Source organism: Canis lupus, chromosome 5, assembly GCF_003254725.2.
Source record: "Canis lupus dingo isolate Sandy chromosome 5, ASM325472v2, whole genome shotgun sequence".
Classification (NCBI taxonomy): domain Eukaryota; kingdom Metazoa; phylum Chordata; class Mammalia; order Carnivora; family Canidae; genus Canis; species Canis lupus.
Genome location: NC_064247.1, coordinates 68,296,950 through 68,310,359, shown reverse-complemented (window position 1 = coordinate 68,310,359; position 13,410 = coordinate 68,296,950). Strand labels below are relative to the sequence as shown.

Genomic DNA, 13,410 nt, shown 5'->3' with positions numbered 1-13,410 from the left:
TGGGGGATGTTTCTGAGCCTGAAACCCTATTCATGTTTTTGTGGTTGTCTGTAGCCATCATTTCATTTCTGAGCGTCTGCTGTGATGACCCTTCTATCCACTATGCCTACTTCCACTCTCTGAACTATACCCCAAAACCAGAATTCTACTTCCTGATATCATCCCTTAAAACATTTGAGAGGGTGAATCTACCCTGCCCTGCTCTTCCCAGGTCAAACCAGATTGCTGGTTCCACTGATTGGTCCCCATGTGCCCCAGCATCCACACTACCTGGTTAGCATCATCAGATCCAAAGGTGACTATCACTAGCAGCAGCAACCATAGTGACAAATCTTACAGACTGTGTACTAAGAAACTGATCATATCTTCCTGTTTCTTGACTCCTGTAGGACTCAGTTAAAGGTGTGGCCTCTTAAAACAATTGTGTATTGCACCTGACTTAATCTTGCTTTTGATATTTTTCCTTCATTCCTAGTCCCTCATCTTAAAGAACTGCTGTCTTATGGTAATTTTTAAAAAGATTCATTTGAGGGAGGGAAGGAGAGAGAGAGAGAGAGAGAAAATGAGCGGGGGAAAGGGCAAAGGGAGAGGGAGAAGCAGACTTCCCGCTAGGCAGGGAGCCCAACATGGGGCTCCATCCCAGCACCCCAGGATCATGACCTGAGCTGAAGGCAAATGCTTCACCAACTGAGCCATCCAGGTGTCCCTGTCTTGTGGTATTTTTATAAGACAGCTTAAAATCCCTTCTGAAAACAACAGGGGACAGGGGCGGGGGTGGTGCCAAATGGTTAATTTTTGCTAGAAGCTTCAGAAAGGCCTGCAGTACACAGTTTGTATTTTTAAAAATTTTTTTTAATAAAAGATGTATTCATTCATTCATTCATTCATTCATTCGAGACACAGGCAGAAGGAGAAGCAGGCTCCCGGCAGGGTGCCCCATGTGGGACTCCATCTGGGGCCCAGGATCGCGCCCTGAGCCAAAGGCAGACGCTCAACCGCTGAGCCACCGAGGCGTCCCAGTACAGTTTTTAAATGTAGATCCTAACGATGCTGTGGGGCTGCCTCAACTGAGAACATCTACATTTATCCGCTAAAGAAAGACATTGACACCCACCCCCAAGCTTAGCGGTTGGGGGTGGTCTGGTGTGATGGGTGCCGTTCAGGGCATCCAGGGGCGGGAGCAAGGGGGAGGCTCTAGACCTGCACCCCTAGACCCCTTCCCAGGTTTCCCCTTGCAGGACCACCTCAGGCTGGAGAACACAGTGTCGCAGGAGCACCCACATTCCTCGCCTCCCCGCTCCCTGGCCTGAAAGCCCACCGGGGAACGCGCGATTAGCCAGGAGACCGCTCAACCCAGGAGACCGCTCAACCCGTGCTCCGCATCCAGGCGGAGGCAACTCGGAGACTGGCCTTCCAATTGGCTGGGCATAGCGTCCGACGTAGCTCTGCGGGCTCCCATTGGCCGGCACTGAGGCGGGGGCGGGGCTTGCCTTGCCCTCGAGGCCGGGCCACGTGGTCCTCGGGTGGCGCCCGCCGGACGCGTGTAAAAGCGCACAGGCGGCGTGAGATCCGGCGCGCCGTCCTCCGTCCTCCGTCCTCCGCGGTCCGCGCCTCCGGCCATGGCCTCTCCCGCCGCCCCCGGCCCCGGCGCCGACGACAGTGGGCGCAGGAGGCCCCGTCTGGCGGCGTCGTTGCAAATCAACCCCAGGCGTGGCGGCCCGTGGCGGCCGTCGGGCAGCCTGGGCCAGGACCCCTGGGAGCCTGCGGTGGCCGCCGGCGCGGAGAACGACAAGGGGGGCGGGCAGCCCCAGGCCTCGGCGGCGGGGGACGGTGGGCCCGCGGCAGGGGCCGGGGCCGGGGAGCTGGGGGCAGCCGGGGCACGGGAGGACCCGGGGGCGCGGCTGGGGAGGTCGCCGAGGGTCTCTGTCCCGCCCGCAGGGCCTGCGGGGGACGTCCCGGCGGCGGCCGGGCAGCTGGGCCTGCAGCTCCGGGACCCGCGGCGGGGCCAGGCCGTGGCCATGCTCGCGCAGTACGCCGCCAGTCTGGGCGTGTCGCTCATGTTCCGGGAGGACCAGACGGCAGGTGAGCCCCCCCCCCCCCCCCCGGACCTGGGGTCGGAGGGCGCGTGCCCCGGGCCTGAGTGCGAGCCAGGCCACCCGCTGCGAGCCCCAGGGTGCGGGAGCCCCGGCCCCGGCCCCCCGGTAAGGACGAGCTCTCGGCCGCCTGAAGCCTGGAGCCGTCAGCTGCCGGCCCCTCGGCCCGGGTGTACTGTTGGGGCCAATGACATGGACCTGCAGCTGCCCTGCCAACATCGGAGCTCCCCAGCCGGGCCCGCCCCTGGCCGGAGGAAGCGCAGCTCAGTGACCCCGACGCTGCAAGGGGAGGCGCGGGGGACTCGGTTCCCCCCCCCGCCCCGTGTAAGCCCCCGAACTCTGACTCCCTCACCCAGGACCACCTCGGGTCCTGAATTCACGTTCCCAACCTCAAGGCAGGAGCATTCCCAGTTTCTAAGGAGATGGTAAGAGACTCTGTCCAGCCGTTGGGAGCATTTGTGCAACTGCCCACGAGAATCCTACATGAACAGCTCAAAAAAGGGACCGTATTAAAAATGTACTTGGGACTTGCTTTCATCAGGGATAGTAAGGCCTGGAGATGATTGTCATGACGGGAGAATGAACTACGGATCCCTAGGAGTGTGAGGCACAGCTCGCCAGGCAGGGCCCACAAGGGATAGGACCAGGGTTCCTCAGGAGGCAGAAGAGCCGGGAGAGAAACCCACAGAGCCTTTGTTGGGGTTTTCTCAGGAAGGAATGGTTGAGGTAGGGTCAGTGTGCTGGGTGAGCTTAGGATTGTGTAAGGCAAGGCACTAAGTAGGTTTTGGGGTTATGAGGGTGTCCCCAGTTGCCCAGTACCTGGCCCTGGGGTGACTTAGGGGTTGATGGTCGGAGTATGAGCTCTGGATTGGTTGGTTTTTATAGCAAACGCGTCCGCAGGGACATTGTTGGCTAACTCTAGGAGTTAGCTCGCCCTGGGAGAGGCAGCCTTTCCAGGATCAAAGCCCCCAAACACAGGAGCCCCAAGGGTGCAGAAGATAGGAAGACGGACTCAGTACAGATGATAATAGCTAACATTCTTGAGTTGTGGACAATGGGCCAGGCAACTGTTTGAAGGGCTTTAGGCACATTACTTCACTGAGTTTTCACAACTGTTTCCTAGGGAGGCATCATCCCCACCACTTTACAGATAGGAAGACTGAGGCCAGAGAGGCGGCAGCCGCATTGCACAGTGTGAGCCACTGGGTCATTCTGTTCCTCCCTCTGCTTAGGACACCCCTGCCTGCTGTTACGTGGGTTTTTAGTTAAGTTTGTATTTGATAACATTTTTAAAAAATATTTATTCATGAGAGACACAGAGAGAGGCACAGAGACACAGGCAGAGGGAGAAGCAGGCTCCATGCAGGGAGCCTGATGTGGGACTCTATCCCAGGACCCTGGTATTGTGCCCTGAGCCTGCTCAACCACGGAGCCACCCAGGCGTCCCTATTTGTTAACAGTTTAAAGAGTAGTATTAACTCCTATAGGCTCTTCACTCAGATCCAGTTAGCATTTGTTGCCTCTGCTTGGTGTATATGTCTTTCTCTCTCCTGTTTATTAATATATAAATACATTTCTTTTTCTAAACGAAGTTGATTTATCCCTTAAACGCCACAGTGTATTTCCTAAGAACAGGGATGTTATTTTATACAACCACAGTAAATGCTCAAATTCTGGAAAGTTAACACTGATGTCATGCTTTAGCTAAATACCATTTGCATCTGGGTTTTGCCAGTTGTCCCAATAATAGCCATTCTCCTGCCGGGTATGAGCTGTTCTGTAGCTGTGCATCTCTTTAATCTCCTGTCATATGAAACAGTTGCTCAGCCCACCTTTGTGTGCAGGACGTTGATGGTTTTGGAGAGTAAGGGCTGTTTTTTTTTTTTTTTTTTTTTTTTTTTCCCCAGAAAGTCCCTCCACCTGGGTTTGTTTATTCCAGACTGGGTTCAGGTTACAATCAAGGGTGGGAGTGCACGTGGTGTCCTTGGCTGCATGTCCTCCAGGAGGCCCGCGATCTGTCTGTCCTACCACTGGCAGTGTTAGCCGGGAGGGGCTCACTTGGGGTGAAGGGCACCCCCAGGGTCTTCACTGTCCTCTCTGTGGTGAATCTGGCACCAGGGACCTCTCTGATGCCGGTGTTCTTCCTGCATCTGCTAGTTGGCATTCTTGATGCCCTTTGAAAGGGAGTAAATCTCAGCGCTAGCGAGGAGTACTGAGATGCAGCCTCCCTTCTCAAAGGGCACTCCTTTTGGGAAATAATTGAGCAGCGAGTACCAGCAAGAACCATGAAACCGAGATAGACTTATGTCCTTTCACCAGGTGAACTCAGCTCCAGGGGCTTCTTCTGCCTCTGGTCTCATAGTCACACCTGAAATGATAGCATTTAGTAGATGAACCTTTCAAACTAGAGAAGAAACAGAGCAGTGTGCCTGGGGGCAGGCTGAGGGGTACAGTGGGCAGCCCTGGACATGGGTCCCGGCACCGCTGGCCACACTCCCTGCCCTTGGTCTGTGCCCGCTATCACATGGGGTCATACAGGCTATCGGGGAGCAGCTTGTCAGGATTCTCTGGGCGACAAGCCCAGCCCCCTGTGCCCGGGGTGGGCAGGAGTTTGCAGCCTCGTCTTCCTGTCAGTCTGATCTTCCTTGCTGCCTGGTGTTCTAGGGACTGTGGCCATAAGCATCTTTCCTCTTTCATCTTTGCCATGAGCATTTTCATCTCGTAACTAATTGGCCATAAGGCAATTTTGCTGTGAAAGATAAAAAACTAGTTGACAGTTTGGTTTCATCAAATTGGTTGATGGATTGGTTTCATTTCTCCGCTGACCCAGAACTCCCATTTTAATATTCTACAAATCTCGGCCCTCATAGAGATCCATACAGAGTTTGAATCCCCGTTACCCGGAGAACTCTGGACTGTCCACATACGGGTGACAATACACCCAAGCGAACAACAGTGTGGACGCTTCCACACACCATCTGGAGCTCCGTTACAAATACACAGCCCCGTATTAGGAAACTGATTCCTCTCTTAATGAAGAAAGAAATTCTAGGGAGAAAAGAAAAAGTGTGTTGCCAAGCAAGTAGACAAATCAAGGAAATAAGAACATGTACGACTATGTTGAATGAGAGGCTTTGAAGACAAGACCTTGGGTCCTGCCCACAAAATGAAACCCATTCTTTGTGCGGTACTGACACAAATCCATACTACACATTTTGAATGCATTCAAACATTTTATATTTTGTGGTAGTCTTTTTAATTTTGTTATTCGTTTTTCATGTGTTATTATGTCCTTTCTAATGAATGCCCCTCTTTTTATTTTTCCTGATTTTCTTTTATAGCAAAATTGCCCTACAGCCAATAGTTTTGGGTTCAAAGTAGGGGTGGGGTCAGGGGGAGGTGGGCTGAGAGGGGCTGTGGCTCTGGTGGGCCCATGACGAGGCTTCTTCAGGGCCTCTCCTCCTACAGACCCCTGCTTCCCCTTCTCCATGTGTGCTGAACTGGATGGGCTGCTCTGCCCCACGGGCAATGCCAGCAGCAAGCCAGAGGCCAGACAGCAGGCAGTGGCAGCAGTCTCTACCCTCCACTACATCCGAAGTCAGCTGGGGAGCCCGGGTAAGGGGGACCAGTGACCCAGCTAGATGCACACATGGGGCTGGCTTGTCGCAGAGCCCATCTGGACATCAGGGCCTCACCCTCAGGGAACTGGGGAGGGGATATGTGAGCTGACCTCTGCCCTAATTCCTTTGAAGCATGCCCACCCTGGGGATTCAGGGACCGCTAGAGGTGCAGCCCAGGAATTTGGGGTTTCTGGAAGATGATCCCCCACACTCCCACTAATGGAACTTCTTGGCTTCCAGAAGGACAAAGGACAGGAGGACAGGCCCTGGTATCCATGGCAACCCACCCCATCTCCCTTCCAGAGTCCTCAGAGACCCCCAGCAAGCCTCCACTTGCCCCTCTGAGTGTAGGTAGGTGCACCCTTGTTACATCCAGCCCTGTGGTGAGGAGGGGTACTGTCTGTGGGGTCCCCTCCTCCACCCTCTCCCCAATCTGCAGAGAACATCCTAACCCATGAGCAGCGCTGTGCGGCTGTGGTCAGCGCCGGCTTTGACCGTCTGGTGGACAAGACCTCACCATACCGGGCCTGTAAAGGGACTGTGGCAGCGGTCATCCTGGAGAGAGGTAGGGCTTGCCCAGCCCTTAATTCAGGAACCCCCCCCCCACACACACACACACATACCGTGGGTCCCTGTGCCTTGTGGGCACATCTCTGCCCCCTTCCCTTACAGAGGTCCCAGGTGCCAAGGGCCACGCCAAGGAGATCTATGAGCTGGTGGCTCTGGGCACGGGCAGCAGCAGCTGTGCGGGCTGGCTAGAGTTCTCCGGGCGGCAGCTCCACGACTGCCATGGGCTGGTGGTGGCCCGCAGGGCCCTGCTCAGGTGAGGGGCGGGCGGGGCGGGCACTCGGCTGCAGCCCCGGCAGGGCTCAGGGAATGGGACCCTATGGCCCAGACTCTCCTCCACCTGCCTCCCCCAGGTTCTTGTTCCGCCAGCTCCTGTTGGTGACACAGGGTGGTGCCAAGGGCAAGGAACGGTCAGTACTGGCCCCCCAGCCTGGGCCTGGGCCCCCCTTTGCCCTCAAGCCCCGGATCTTCCTGCATCTCTACGTCAGCAATACCCCCACGGGAGCCGCCCACGATATCTAGTACGTGGGGAGCCCTGGTGGGTCCCTCAGTCTGGCTGGATCGGGAAGGGTGGTATGCGGGGGGCAGATGGGTAGTGCTAATGCTTGTGTCCTCTGCCTTTGCTCCCCTGCCTGCCTCTGCAGCCTCCCTCCGTCCACTGAGGGCAGCCTCCTACATAGCCCGCCCTCCCGCCTTCAGGCCCATGTCCGTGGGGAGCTGAAGCCCGTGTGCTATGTGGCGCCTTCGCTCCGTGACACCCATGTGGGCTGCCTCTCCACCAGTGACAAGCTGGCCCGCTGGGCTGTGCTGGGACTGGGTGGCGGGCTGCTTGCCCACTTTCTGCCTCCCCTCTATGCCACCAGCCTTGTCCTGGGTGAGGGCCCTGGGGGCTGAGGTGAGGATGGAAGGGGGGTCTGGGTGGTGTGTGGGAGAGGGTGGCGGTGACTTAGACCTTGTCTGGTGCCTCTGTCCCCACAGCCGACCCCTGCCATGACCCCCCAACTCTGAGCAGGGCCATCCACACCCGGCCCAGCCTAGACAGGGTCCTGGGGCCGTGCCTGCCGCCCCCCTATGCCCGTACCACGCTGCACCTGTTTGCGGGGCCCCCTGTGGCCCCCTTGGATCCTATCCCCAACACCTGCCATAGCCTGAGCCTTAACTGGAGTCTGGGGGACACCGATGTCGAGGTCGTGGATGTGGCCACAGGGCGTGTGAAGGCCGAGTAAGAAAGGCTCATGGGAGGGCTGCTGGTGAGGGGTCCCTGGCTCCCTGCCCATGGGGTAGGTGGGTACATCCAGTCCTAATCCTAGCTCTGTGACCATGGCTGGTGCTTCCATCACCCACCCTGTAACACTTCTGAACCCCCCCCCCCCCCCCCCGCCCCAGGATTGCTGTGGTGAGAAAGGTGGTGTGAGTGGCAGGGTGTGGGCTGTTAGCTTAGTCTTTAGGCCTTCTGTTTCCATCTTCAGTGCTGGCCTCGGGCCCCCCTCCCGCCTCTGCAAGGCAGCCTTTCTCAGGGCCTTCCGCCAGGTTGCCGGAGTTCTGGGGAAGTCCTGCCTCCTAGCCTTGAAGACCTATGAGGCAGCCAAGGTCAGCACCTTGCCCCCCCCCCGCCCCCCCACCAGGCCTGCTTCATCCTGAGCCCCACCAGACCAGCAAGCTCTCACGCTCTCCACCCTCCTCCTGTCCTGTCTTAGGCTGGACCCTACCAGGACGCCCGCAGGCAGCTGTCTCTCCTCCTGGACCAGCAGGGCCTGGGGGCTTGGTCCTCGAAACCACTGGTGGGCAAATTCAGAGGCTGAAGCCCACCTCCTGAGCTGAGCTGGATCCTGCGGGGGGAGGGCCATTTTTGGGGAGAGGCGGGGAGGCTCATGGGAGTGGGAGATGGCACAGGGCAAAGTGGGAGTTGCAGGGAGGGGCCTATATGGTGGTGGTGGGGCTGCTGCACATGTGGACTCAAATAAAGAATGGTTTTGGTGCTTCTAGGCGTCCTTGGCTCTTTTGGGAGGAGGGGGTTGCCTGCAGCCATTTTGTTTAAGGATTCGTGGGTTGGGCCACTCCACTCCAGCAGAGAGGTGTTCAGAGGAGTGGAACAAGATGGGAAGTTTTTCTAGGAGGGTGGGGGTAAGAGTTATTGGCAAAAACAAAACAAACAAACAAAAAAAAACACCTAGGTTTGAAGCTTTCTGGGGGAAAAGCAAAGTGTCTTTTCATGGAGATACCGTATCTGTCTTTGGGGGGCTGTGGGTGGAGAGGACCCAGGTAGCAGACTCATTGGCTCTGACTGAAAACTCCCTGACTGACCAGTTAGGACTACCTTTTTGGGGAGGTTGAAACTGCGTTAGATTATGTATTAAACCCTGATTTGGGAACTCAGCCTAAGTGACACCATTTAGGGACTGTGATTTTTTTAAAACACAGAATTACTTTATCGTGCCACCAGCCATGGCTTGGGCCTGCCTCCCTGCCTGCGTGTGCTCAGGGGGCGGCCGTGTTGTCTCCTGGGGCTGGGCTGTGGCAGCAGCGTGGGGGCATCCCCCTCTCGGGTGTGATGGGGCTTTGGTGTCCCTTTCTTTCCCAGAGCTCAGACCTGGAAGGAGCGGTAGTGGAGGGTGGCTCCTGCTCTTGGGTCCCACGTGGGCTGGCCAGAGGCCTCAGCTGTGCCGGCCTGCACAGCGAGCTCCACGGGGCTCATCAGCCCTGTGTTGAAGGTGCCAGAGGGCTCAGGCATCATGGTCCCATTTGGGAGAGGAGGCAGACAGCTGCCCTAGTCCCTGTCAGTCAGGTCCTTTGGATTTTTGTGAGTGGGCGGGGCCCAGAGTCCCTCTCACCGGGCTTGAAGATATATGGGGCTAAACATTCACCCCCAATTCATGTCCCCCCAGAGTCTCTCAAAGTGACTTTACCTGGAAGCAGTCTTTGCACACATAATCAAGTTAAAATGAGGTCATAGGGGAATTGGGTGGGCCCTAATCCAGTGCCTGGGGCCCTTGTAAGAAGAGACAGATGTATACAGGGAGGGGCCCATGTGAACACAGAGAGGGCAGTGATGCTGCCACAAGCCAAGGAATGCCAAGGATGGCAGCCACCACCAGACGCTGGGAGGGAGGCATGGAATGCTTTCCTCCTGAGAGCCTCTGGGGGTAATCAGCCCTGCCAGCATCCTGACTTCAAACTTCTGGCCTTCAGAGCTGGGAGCTAAATAAATGTCTGTTTTAAGGGCACCTACTGTGTAGTACTTTGTTATGGCAGCAGAAGGGGGAGGGTTAGGGGGAGCAAACGGGTAAGAAGAGGGAGGGAATGGGAAGGGGGAGGGAATGGGGAGAAAGGAGGGAGGGAAGGGGGAGTCAAGAGGAGGGGCTACCACACATGGAGCCTGTGCTCAGGAATTTGCTTGTGCAGGGCCAGCGGGCGGAGGATTAGGGCAGGGAGTTTGCACCTGCCAGGAGGGTCTCCAGAGCCAGGTAAGCACTGAGGGTTTTGATCTGAGCAAACAGCTGCAGGAGATCAGTAGGTACAGTTTCTCTAAAAGAAACTTCTCAGGCCAACTTTGAAATGTTGATTTCTCTTGGCTATTTTTTCCAGGGACAAGAGGATTTTTTAAAACACCCAAGCCTATTAATTAGCCCATTTGTTGCATGGTGGTTGTCCCTGGGAGATAAGTTCAATTGATTTACTCTTCGTACTGCAGTGGCGACCACAACACCCGGCCCCGCCGCAGCCGTAGGCAGTGAGCCTTCTGATATTCATTCATCACATAATCACTGGGTAAACAAGTTATTCAAAGTGACATTAACTCTGCTGTGTTCTGCCAAGTAAGGAATATTTGTCCCCACCTTCCATAAATCTGCCTGTCCCGTCCTGTCCTCCCAAGACAGTCCTCATTACACGGAACTCGCTCCGTTCCTTTGACTCAGCTGTATTTATGTTGAAGGACAATGATGAAGGCTGCTTTTGAAATGGCGAGCCTGTTAATGTCTTCTTGGCCTAATCCCTATGGCTGTAGTTTCGCCAGCAATGGCATATTTAAATTGGCAGGTGATGTCATCTAGCTGGGCACGAGTCACCCTGCCTCCTCCTCCAGGATGCCCATGCGATCACTCCCCTCTGCCTTCCTGCTGCTTGGAGCTCTGGGAACCCTTCCTGGGCCCCCAGCACCCCATACGCCGCACTGCCCCTCCGCTCCCTCTGCATGGTCTTCAACACTCAGACATGCGGACCATGACCATGAAGACCAAGACACACCACTTCACCACCTTGCCCACCTGGATGCCAAGGGGCCAACCACCTCTCCAAGCCTCAGTGTCCCCATCTGGCAAATGAGTCAGCCACAAAAGCGTCACCTATGGGGTCGCAGTGGCTGAATGGGGAAGGGGGCCGAGCAGCGTTCCTTTCTCTTGGCAGTCCTTAGGTGGCGGCTGTCCCTCTGCAGGCCTGTCTGCTCCCAGCTCTGGGAGGTGGCCCCTTGTCTGCTCCTCCCTGTCTCCTTGGGTGGGGTCTCCCATGTAGAAGATTCTTGACAAACGAGCTTTGAATGGGAAAGTGAATAAGAGCTAGAGAAAGGTTAGTGAGAGCCCAGGGGGTGGGGGGAGATACCCCACTCCATGGCACAGCGGTTTGATGGCAGGTAAAAACATCCGGTATACCACAAAATGCTGTGACAAAGACTGCCACACCCTTGGGCTTTCAGCAGAGCTCTTTCCTCTCAGCAGATGGAGGTGACAGGTCCCCCGATGGCTGTCCCCCCATCCTGGCTTCAGGGGAAGGCAGCCTCCCCTCTTAGGACATGAGCTGGGCTTCCCCACATTACTTCTGCCTGCAGGTTCTTCGGTCTAAATACAGTGACTCCCCACGCTGCAGGGATGGCTAGGGACAGGAATCTAGCGGGAGTGTGAGTGGGCCCCGCCCTCCTGGTCCCTGGGGCCAGCTCAGAGGCTGGCACACAGGGGGCACTTGGAAAGGGGAGGGGAAGGCATCATGCTCTGGGAAGGAGGGGGCACCTGCGCTTGCTGCCACCCGCTGTGTGGCAGGTGGTCCCGGAAGGTAGAAATGAGCCAGGGGCAGAGGCGGGTGGCTGTAAGGTACATGTCTAGGACTGAACAACTGTTCTGGGTCATCGAGAAGTGATATTTTATTGCCTGGTGTTGATACTGGTTGAGAAGAGAGTGTGTGGAATAGAAGTAGAACCTTCTACTTTCCATGTAGATGTCAGCGCTGCTCTGGGTGACCGAGCTGGCCTGTGTTTCCCCCCATCGGATTTGCTGATGCAGATTCTTGTTCCCAGAGTGGCAGATCACCAGAGCCAGCCAGCGTGGCTGCAGACACGAGCTCCTTACCCCTACCAGGGCCGATGGCCAGGGTTTGGTGTGGATATCTTGCCTGAGGACATCTTTAGAAGCTTCTATAGGATACAGGGAGCAGGGTAGACCAAATGCGGTGACAAACAGCCCCACGGTTTCAGTGGCTTACTCAGGAGAGGCTCCTCTCTTGCTGGTATAATCCACTGATGCAGGAGATCAGCTGCTTCCATCTTGAGGCCCCACCACTTAGGGCAGGGCCAGCAAATCCTCTACAAAGAGCCAGAAGATAAAGATTTCCACCTTGTGGGCCATACAGTCTCCGTTGCCGCTGCTTGACTGCTGGTATAGCCTCAAAGCGCTGCAGACAAGGAGTGGGCCAGGCTGTGTTTTGATAAAACTTTATTTACAAAAACAAGGTGGGGGACAGATATAGTTTCCTGACCCCTGTCTTAGGCCTTTGGATATTCCTCAGAATCTGCAGGGCCTGTGGAGTGAGGGGCAGGAGGGAAAGTAAAAGGCTTATGCTGGCCCGAGCCCCAGTGGCACACACCCCTTCCACCACATTCCACTGAGCAGAACCTACCTGCAGGGAAGCTGGAAACAGGGAAGAAGAACCAGATGTCGGCAAGCCCATGGCCACCCTCTGCCCCGGGGCCCACCGGGAAGGCACTGGACAGCCTCAAGGTGTGTGTTCATGTGGTTGGTAACGCAAAGACAGGCCCAGGAACTGCAGACCCTGAGTTGGGTCTGCCCTGTGGGACCATTCAGTGTCTGTTTGCTCATTGATCAGTGGGAAGCCTACAGGGCCTCCTCTATACCATCTATACCATCACTTTGTGGATGAAATAAGGCGCAGAAAGTTCTGCCCTAGGGCCTCACACCGGGGAGTCCCTTGGAGACTGGGGGCTTTGGGACAGGTGTTTGAAACCCACCAATGAGCTGAGCTGATGAAGGTGTGAGCCCCAGAGCAGAACCAACGGTTCTTGTTTGGCCAGGTCCCTCCTCTGTGCCAGGAAGCCTGCTTCTTTCAGAAACCAAATATTTAGGGGCACCTGGGTGGCTCCATGGTTGAGCATCTGCCTTTGGCTCAGGGCATGATCCTGGGGTCCTGGGATCGAGTCCCACATCAGGCTCCCCACAAGAAGCCTACTTCTCCCTCTGCCTGTGTCTCTGCCTCTCTCTGTCACTCATGAATAAATAAATAAACTCTTTGAAAAAACATCTCATTCTGGAATACCATCTTACAGGGGGTTATTGGATCTCAGTGTCTTTTCTGTAGTGAGAGAAAGCCCATTGGGGACACATGGGTATCGTCCAGAGGCTCCAGGAAGGCAGTAGAAGGAGAGGTTTGAAGCACGGAGTTTGGGGCCACACAGGCTGGGTTTGAATCCTGAGCCCTTCGCTGATGGCTGGGTGACTTGGAACGGTCACCTGACTTGTCTGTGCCTCCGTTGCTTTGTCTATAAAATGGGGATAATAGCACCCTCCTCAGAGAGAGCTGGGGGAATCCAGGTGTGGGTGTGAGGTGATGGGGTGGGAAGTGCCGACATCACACAGCTGACATCCCACAGACACTGTGATTATTCCAAATGATGCCATGGCTGCCCAGCACCTCCTTCTGTCTCTCTTGGAAGGGTGCCGTGGTTTTCCTCTGGGAACTCACCCTCTTCATTCTCAGTCATGTAGTTTCGGTGAGATTGAGCCTGTCTTCTCCAGGGTGAGCCACAACTCTCCTAAGCCAATCAGCGTGGTCACCGTGGTTGTTTCAGGGGCATGGCCATAAGCTGCTCTGCCTTAAGACTCAATGGACACACATGCTAGGGATTCTGG

At 55.9% G+C, this 13,410-nt stretch overlaps 1 protein-coding gene across 3 annotated transcripts; it reads left to right on the top strand.

The window, feature by feature from the left end:
* Nucleotides 1-1,604: 1,604 nt before the first annotated feature.
* On the top strand, nucleotides 1,605-8,225 carry ADAD2 (adenosine deaminase domain containing 2). Of its 3 annotated transcripts, none has more exons than XM_049110631.1 (11): nucleotides 1,605-1,830; nucleotides 1,939-2,082; nucleotides 5,562-5,708; nucleotides 5,957-6,064; nucleotides 6,153-6,278; nucleotides 6,386-6,536; nucleotides 6,634-6,801; nucleotides 6,925-7,154; nucleotides 7,259-7,502; nucleotides 7,729-7,870; nucleotides 7,978-8,225. In XM_049110631.1, the coding sequence occupies exons 1-11, from the start codon at nucleotides 1,620-1,622 to the stop codon at nucleotides 8,080-8,082; spliced, it is 1,776 nt and encodes a 591-aa protein (XP_048966588.1). In that variant the 5' UTR covers nucleotides 1,605-1,619; the 3' UTR covers nucleotides 8,083-8,225. The 3 variants fall into 3 exon arrangements, with proteins under 3 accessions (XP_048966588.1, XP_048966587.1, XP_048966589.1); XM_049110630.1 differs by having other exon boundaries at nucleotides 5,954-6,064; nucleotides 7,978-8,218; XM_049110632.1 differs by having other exon boundaries at nucleotides 5,954-6,064; nucleotides 7,750-7,870; nucleotides 7,978-8,212.
* The last annotated feature ends 5,185 nt before the right edge of the window (nucleotides 8,226-13,410 follow it).